Here is an 8,513-nt window from a genome sequence, read left to right as displayed (position 1 = left end):
GTCATTGGCCAAACTGGTGGTAAGAGGCAGAATTGTCATCATTAGGTCGTTGGCCTCTTAAATGAATATTTTTATGTACAAAGATATAACAAAAGCGATTGACTGGAGAGAGCCCATCAACATAACATTTGATATTTGAATTTCTTCAGCTTTGCCAGATTATCCGTGTGACCTTGGGTAAGTCAGTCTGTTACTATCATTGCCTTTGCCAAGTAGGAACAATGAAGGCTTGCTCACCTCCCAGGATTACTGAGGTGCTAAAATTATATAAATTTAAGGAAGTAGTATTGCTAAAAATTTAAATTCAAAGACCTCTAATAGTGAGGGTGAATAGAGAAGAAATATGGAGAAATGTCTTCTCTTGTTTAATAATTCTTTCAGTGTAGGAGCTCTTGCCTCTTTCTTTCCACACACTGAGGGTTGGGTGGGGTGGGTATTTTTTTTTTTTAAATTACCAAGTGATACTAACACTTCCATCCACCTCCCGAGGACCCCATGGCCTTTTGCTGATTGGTTGTGTTGGAGCAATTGGGATTGTCTTCTGCTTCACGAATCTTTTCACTCTATCTGTCCCAGTAGGCCCACTATGTGGATAGTACCACATCTTACATATATGATGTTTTTTCTTATATGTATGTATCTGTGACAAAGTTTAATTTATAAATTAGGCATAGCAAGAGATTAACATCAATAACTAATAAGACTATACAACAATTTAAACAATATACTATAATAAAGATACACAAATGTGGTCTCAGTCTTTTTTTTTTTAAGATTTTATTTATTTATCAGAGAGAGAGAGGGAGAGAGAGCAAGCACAGGCAGACAGAATGACAGGCAGAGGCAGAGGGAGAAGCAGGCTCCCTGTCCAGCAAGGAGCCCGATGTGGGACTCGATCCCAGGACGCTGGGATCATGACCTGAGCCGAAGGCAGCTGCTTAACCAACTGAGCCACCCAGGCGTCCCTGATCTCAGTCTTTTTAAAAATAGCTTACTGTACTGCGCTCACCCTTCTTGCAATGATGTGAGGTGATAAAATGCCTGTGTGATGAGAGGAAGCGAGGGGTTGGTGCACGCACTGTGACGACATGAGGCCACTCTTAACCTTCTGACAACGTCAGGAGGAGGACACCTGCCTCTGGACTGTGGCTGACTGCGGGACTGTGAGTGGCTGAAACCCTGAAAAGCAAAACTGCAGATCAGGGGTAAGGGGAGACTACTGTATATATCACTGAATAAAAAGGCAGCGGGGCTTTTAAGCGTGATGTAAATTCCAGGATTCCAAGCAAGTTTCAGAAACAAACAGGTTGTTTGGACTATGGGTGCCTCATTACTATCAAGTTGAATTTTGCAAGATCTATTGGCCTGCTTTCCCAGTGTCACTCATAAATATCTTCACGTGAAAAATAAGTGCCAAATGGCCATTGGGATCTCCCAGGACCCTCGAGCTGTTATTTTTTAGTGTTTCCTGACTGCCTCGCTCCCCCATTGGCTTTTATGCCAATGCACCTGCGTGCTTTGTTCTCCCCACCCGTTTTGCAATTCTTCATTTTCTTTCCATTGCTCAGAAAAGCATCCACAAGAGAAAGAAACCTTTTTTTTTTTTTTAAGTAATAGCTTAGAGGCATTTAAACTTGGAACAGCTACTCTTCTTTTTTTATTAAATGGTCATTTGTGTCAGAGATCCTATTTGTACGAAACATAAAAATGAAGGGACATCTGCTTAGGATTAGTGTTTTTTGGATTTCTGCACCTTCATTTTCAAGATGATGCGGTTTTATTGTTCCCTGTTAGGGAGCTACTTTTCAATTCTCAGGTGACCAGATTCCAGAATGCAGTTTGGCGCATGAATAAAATGGGACAGCGTGTTCATTTGCAATTTTATTTTTTAAAAATGAAATATTCAAAGTACTTTTTTCTTTCAAATATCGACACGTAATGTTGAACTTTAAATATTTACAGCATGTTGTTGTGATGCTCTTGTAGAAAAATGCATGCTTCTGGCCTGAAAGCCAGAGCAAAATGCAAGAGACCATTTAACCGCAGCCAGAGAACATGAACCTGTACAGTATCCAGTCACTTTTCAGCACAGGAGTGAGAGCAGGAATACAAAATTGGAACCTATTGTTTCCTAGCAACATGGCTCAGGCCATTATAACACAATTTTCAGTATGATTAGAACCTCTAACTGTTGTTATATAGAAACTGAAAATCTTGGCATACACTGTAAACATCTTTACTGTTCATGAGAAAGTAAGCAGCTAAAAAGAATATTTTTCTGACGTAAAGGCTATACTTCTTTTCACCCTCTTTCTTACCGATGCTTTTGCCAGAAGAAGAGTAAAGATTTAGACATTGTCATGATTCATACAAGTAAAATATTTTTCAAGGACACAATCTGATATACTAACATTTATTTAAGAGGTTAAAGTCCACCACTAAATCTAAGGAAAGATTTTTAACTGCCAAACACATTTCCTTTGACAAATAATGTAAGATGACAACTGCCAAGACAAAATCCACAGCAAGTTGAACTAACTATTTTCAGTTACTGTTTAGGAAGTAATTTCTTCTTACACACAGTAGTAGGTTTGGTCCTTAATAGCTTTCACGTGAAGGACACACTGAAATAACAGTCACTATTTTGTGGTTGAGTTCTTTTTTGTTGTTTGTTGTTTTCTGTTTTTTTTTGTTTTTTTGTTTTGTTTTTGCTTTTTTGTATTTTTTTGTGTTTTTTAAATTTTTTTTAATGTTTTTTGTTTTTTGTTTTTTTATTTTTCTTTTGCAGAATAAAGAACCTTACAGAAGGCTGTGGAAGAGCAGTCTGAGATCTGAAGTACTAGTCAGGTCAGCTATGTGTATGTGAGTTCCTCCAAGAAAACAAGAATGTTGCATCCAATCTGTAGCCTTCTGTCTTTCCACAAGCTAGAATACACTCCAGTCTCTGCCAAAGTGTCTTTCAATACTTGATTACTGTACTTTGGCTTCCATTACAATTGCCTTACAGGAATGTATCTTTATAAATGCAAAAACTTCACCCTGACTCTCTCAGGTGATATTACAGTGGGGCTTGGTCTGGTTAAAAATAGATTTTAAAAAAAGGAAAGAAAAGAAAGAGTAGGAATAACATGATAGAGTGCTTGAAACTGCGTTAACAGTTATGAAAAAGAAAAATCTTAGAAAAATTATCATTCAATTTTATACCTCTCTACGTAGTTAGCATGTGAATTCCAAATTATACATTGTCAAGTTTTTATACATTTGGCTATGTTTTATATATATTATATTATATATATATATATAGTCTATATATTATAGATCTCCTAGATAAATTGACAGCAAAGGACACCCTTATTTTATACAATATTTTGCTGGGTTAAAAATAAAATATACGCTTATTTATATGGTGAGTGTTTTGCTAGAAATTGGGATGAATTGGGCTTTATTTCCCTTTCCTTCAGGAGTCATGCTTCTAATCAATAATGATTATAATGACAACTAAAAAGAAATGGATTTCAATGTTAAGCTGCGAACTTTGCAGTTCATTTGGATCTCTAGACCGTAGTGCAAGAGAAAAACAAAACGAAACAAAACAAAACAGCACAAATAAAATGGGCCTAACTAGGAAAAAGAAACCACCACAGAGTATTCCCTGCCTCCAACCCAGAATGTTCTTCACGAGAGCCCCAACTAGGGTGCTCTCATTCGAACATACTTGAATGGTGTCTGGCTGTGCCGGGTCAGCTGCCTGTGCTCTGGGTATGAGAAATTCAACTATTTCACTTTAAGATGCATTTACTTTCACCAGGAAATGCAAACGAATTGTTCTTTCATTAAGTTAGACTTCAGAATTACAAAACGATGAAGGCATACTTTGTACTCAGCTGAACGATGTACCCAGTATCTCCATGTTCTTATTAAGAAATGCCAAAATGTTTCTCTTAGATTTACTGTTCATTGGTGCTAACCTTTTGGGTTTTTTTCTCTTTCCTCCCAAAAACTTTGGAAGTGGTAAAGAGAATAACAGTAGTTCAAGGCAGTATTAAAACCACAACTGTAAGTGATAAAAAGTGCATTTCCTGAATATAATACAAATATAACTTTAAGAAACTAAAGGCACAAACTAAATAAATATGTATTACAAACTAGAAATGCACAGTTCAAGGTAATTACTATTAAGTAAAAGCTTCAAATATTTGTTTCTAATGGATATTTAAAGCAGTTCGAAAATGATTCATCATCAGTGAATTGCAAAAAAGTATAATAATTGCTTAAAATATAAGCAAAATAGACTCTAATATTGACATCTTAGATTAGTGATAAAATACATCATCACATTTATGAATGCACTCTCTATATACAGTTCGCAAATTATTTTTCCATTGATTTAAAAGAACATCAGAGGTTCTAGGAACTTAAGGTCCATTTTTAGGCTGGTGTGGAGGTATTCAAATTTTCAACAAGTTTGTTCATAATTTTAGAATCCCGTCCTGAATAAATACTGTACCACTAACACAGACCTGATTCAGGAGTTGGGGGGAAAAACAAACAACACAGTAATATGATTGTAGTGTGTGTCAGTAATCGCCTGAACTGGTGTGCTTCCAATTAAAAAGAGAGAGGAGTTTATCATGAATCACCTCTCGCTGTCTTTCTCTCGGAATACATGTGTAATCCCAATGTGAAGTGTTTGAAAATGACATAAAGGTTTGAATCTACCCTTTCCTGCTGTGTGCAGGCGCTTGCCTTTCCCTCCTTGTGCTTGGTGGAGTAAGGAGTCAGACTCTTTAAAAACCTTAATGGGAGCCTGAATTCTGACATTGCATATTTTCAGAGAAGACTGTCATCACAGAGCAAGGCAATGACCTCACACTGCATTTAGGTAGTAGCTGGAAAGAATCCAAACTGTAACATTCCATCATAAATTCTCCTTCAGACATAGCAAATGTGCAGACTCAGTGATGAAAGATGGTGAAGCTGGCTCAGGGGAATTTTCAACAGGCCGCATTGTGCTGTCATGTATTTTCATTTGTGGTAACTTACAATTACACAGCGTTTTTACCAACTGTCTCTTTGTCACTGGGCACAAATCTCACAGCTCACCAAGGGGCTTCTTTTTACTCTAGGATTCATAACGATTGAGAAACTGCAGCTGATGTTACCACTAATCCTGGTCTTTTTCCAAAGTTTAACTGATCATGGGACAAAATAACCCTTCCTGGAAAATAGTTATTTTCCCAGGCAGGACAGATGATTAAATCAAAATAAATGGGTAGAGACGGAGAACTAAAATAACGGACCATATAAATTATTTTAGTAAAAAACAGTCTGCCTCTCTATAATGAGCTGAAATGTTTTAGATCGGAAAGGGTTCGCTTAATTAAATTTCTTGACTGTGGCTGGGAGATGTTCAATACAGAATTGTACATTTGAAGGATAAATCTAAGTGGGATGAGCCAATGTGGCGACGACTACTGTGATGTTTGGTTTGGTCTTCCCTTTGGTACTTTCCTTTTGTCTTACTACTAGGTCTGTTTTTATAAAGGTTTTGGCTCTTGTGAATTTCTGCACTAGTAGTGAACATATTTACTGGTATCCCAGGCATGTATGCCTGCTAAAGCCTCTTATTTTTTTCTAGCAGAATCATTTGTAGTAAATTACCTTTTGTGTGCACAAAACCACTGGATTAGTGTATCAATACAGAATGACTATTGTGAAACTCTAAGCAAAACACACCCTATATATAAAGGAGAACTTCCTACCCAGGTCAATAAAAGCTATGCTTACGATTTGGTTAAAGAAAAAAAAAAATGTAGTCAAAACGGGTTTTGTGGGAGAAGTTACACTGGCCAGCTGCCTTGGTATCATGTACACACAAGCAAATAGTGGCCTTTCAGTCTGGTTACCACACCCACAGGGAAGCGTGGTAGGCCGACCCCAGCCACCACACGCCAAAACACAGCACAAGAACATGGCATTTACTTTAACAAGCAAGGAGGAATAATCAAGGAGGAAGGGCAAATGGGTCCTGACTCTGGGAGATGGTGGCTGAGGACATTTTACACTTCTTTGTACGTTTCTCATAACAGATCTGGAAAATGTGAAAGGGCTGGCAGTCTTTCGAAACGCAAGGTTCAGAATACTGTTGCACCACATTTTCAAATAACCCACAAGTTCTGCCAACAGTTAAACGTGAAATTTCGTGTAACAATACAGATAGAGAACCTTGGGTCCTTTGTATTTGAACATATATGCATGGCTCCCCAGATTTAAAGTGGTGCTTTCTGAAAACTTTTTTTTAGCTGTTTTACTTGTGTTATTTTGAATACTGCCACACAAGAACTAAAAATCTCTGTCATTTCTTAAAGAGTTTAAACAAACAATATTAAAATACCATCTTCCGTCACATTGAAAGGCAGTTGGATATGTTTTTCCTCCATATTTACATATACAGAGTTCTGATCTAGAAAACCAATACAATAAACCATTTTATGTTTTAAAAACAGGCAGTCTTTGGTGACGCAAAGGCAGAGATTTCTTTTGTTACCTCCTGCCTATTTCGCTCTGTCTCATAAAGTGAATATTGTTGGCACTGTCAGAAAGTTCTAAATACTGCTCAACAGACAAAACAAAATACCCATCATAACCTTGTACCCTCCCGGTGCTCAAAAGCTGCTGCTTTTCCCCCTCTGTCCATGCTCGAATACCCTCCTCCCCTTCTTGCAGCCTCCTCTGTTCCTTAGTCCAGGCCTGGGCCACAGCGCGCTGTCTGGCAATCTCCAACACGTGATTCTTTTCCTCTTCGACAGTTGTCCCGTACCGGATGTTAAAGCACAGAGCCCCGTGCTGGAGCTGGATATCCGCAAACCGTCTAGTCCTCCCATTCAACACGGAAGTCATCTGGGACACAGTGACATTGACACCATTCTCTAGAATCCGCCTCCCCCCAGTGTTACCGATGAGCACCAGGTCTTCCTCCAGAGACCCAAGCTTAATGAAGTAGTGAGTGTCCCTCCCCTCTATGGTAAAATGTAGGTTTTCCAGGTAATGAGCATTATTGAGAATGGCAGCAAGCCGCCTGCTATCTTCATTGGCTACTCCTATAATATCCGCTGTTACTATGCCATCCTTGATGGCGAATTTTATACCTTTTCCAAAAACAGAAGGAACAGCAGCAAACCTCGGTTGCTTCCCTCCTTCAAGGCACCGTCCATCATTGTATCGGGGAGTCATAGGAAGTTGGTCCAAGGAAATGAAATTCCTGAGCTGTTTCTGGAGCTCACACTGAATACCTAGAATAGTCTAGGAAAGAAGAAAGCACAGTTCAAATGCTTGGTCATTGTGAAGAGCACCTTCTTGCTTTATTGTGCCAGTAAGTGATGTCACAATAAGCCAAAATCGGAATCTCTTCACCAGAGATTTGGCAAAGACAAGACTAACAGGTTACTTGGTCACCTGGCATATACTTCTTGAGGTCTTGATGAGTTAAACATAAGGAAGTATGTTCAAACTTGGTATCACAGAATCTCAGAACTAGAAGTCACTTCAAGTTAAGTGGGTGCAGCTCTCCCCAAAAAAAGACATTTCAACTTCACCAGTTTAACTAATACTGACTAGCTGTTTGTTACTGTATGTGGTGTGATACATTAATCACAGTGAGGAGTAGAGACGGCTTATGGCATTATTCTTGCTTTTAAACAGATTATGACCTTCTAAATAACCACAGCAAATCAGCAAGAAATTCACTAATCTTCTTAAGTGGACTTAAAAAAAAACCCTTTTTATTATGGGAATTTTCAAACATACTAGGAAATAAAGAGAATAATGAACCACCAAGTATCCACAACAAAGCTTCAGCAATTTCAAAATTTTGATTCATTTTTTAAAAGGACTTTTAATTATAAAAAGGACTATTAATTACCTTTTAATTGCAAAATTACTTTTTCATATTATATGTATTTACAAAACAGAATAAGCCTACAGTACCTATTTAGATTTGTTCTTCCCTTATAATTTTTTTTTAAATTTTTATTTATTGATTTGACAAAGAGAGATCACAGGTGGATAGAGAGGCAGGCAGAGAGAAGGGGGGGAAGCAGGCTCCCTGCTGAGCAAAGAGCCTGATTCGAGGCTCGATTCCAGGACCCTGAGATCATGACCTGAGCTGAAGGCAGAAGCTTAACCCACTGAGCCACTCAGGTGCCTCTCCCTTATAATTTTTTTAAAAAGATTTTATTTATTTGAGAGAGAGATAGAGAGCATGAGTGGATGTAGGGGGGCCAGGGGCAGAGGGTGAGGGAGAAGCAAACTCCCTGCTGAGCAAGGGGACCCCACGGGACCCCAGGACCCCAGGATCATGACCTGAGCTGAAGGCAGATGTTTAACCAGCTAAACCATCCAGGCGCCCCTAATTTACATTTCAAGCCCTCCCATCCAAACATCAGTTTTATTTTGCTGAAGTAATTTTTCTTTCCTGCAAAGAGACACTCCTGCATTTCTTTCAACTGAAAGAA

General features: G+C 38.4%; 1 protein-coding gene across 7 annotated transcripts in view; it reads right to left on the bottom strand.

The window, feature by feature from the left end:
• Positions 1 to 1,868: 1,868 nt before the first annotated feature.
• Positions 1,869 to 8,513, bottom strand: part of TENM1 (teneurin transmembrane protein 1) — an 801,322-nt gene continuing 794,677 nt past the window's right edge. For all 7 annotated transcript variants that reach the window (XM_082717245.1, XM_082717244.1, XM_082717248.1 and 4 more), the window contains one exon: positions 1,869 to 7,302. In XM_082717245.1, coding sequence (XP_082573371.1) covers positions 6,544 to 7,302 — 759 coding nt within the window. In that variant the 3' untranslated portion in view covers positions 1,869 to 6,543. The remainder of the gene's footprint in view (positions 7,303 to 8,513) is intronic.

This window comes from Mustela nivalis (assembly GCF_964662115.1).
Source record: "Mustela nivalis genome assembly, chromosome: X".
NCBI lineage: Eukaryota > Metazoa > Chordata > Mammalia > Carnivora > Mustelidae > Mustela > Mustela nivalis.
This window is presented reverse-complemented; position numbering and strand designations above follow the sequence as displayed.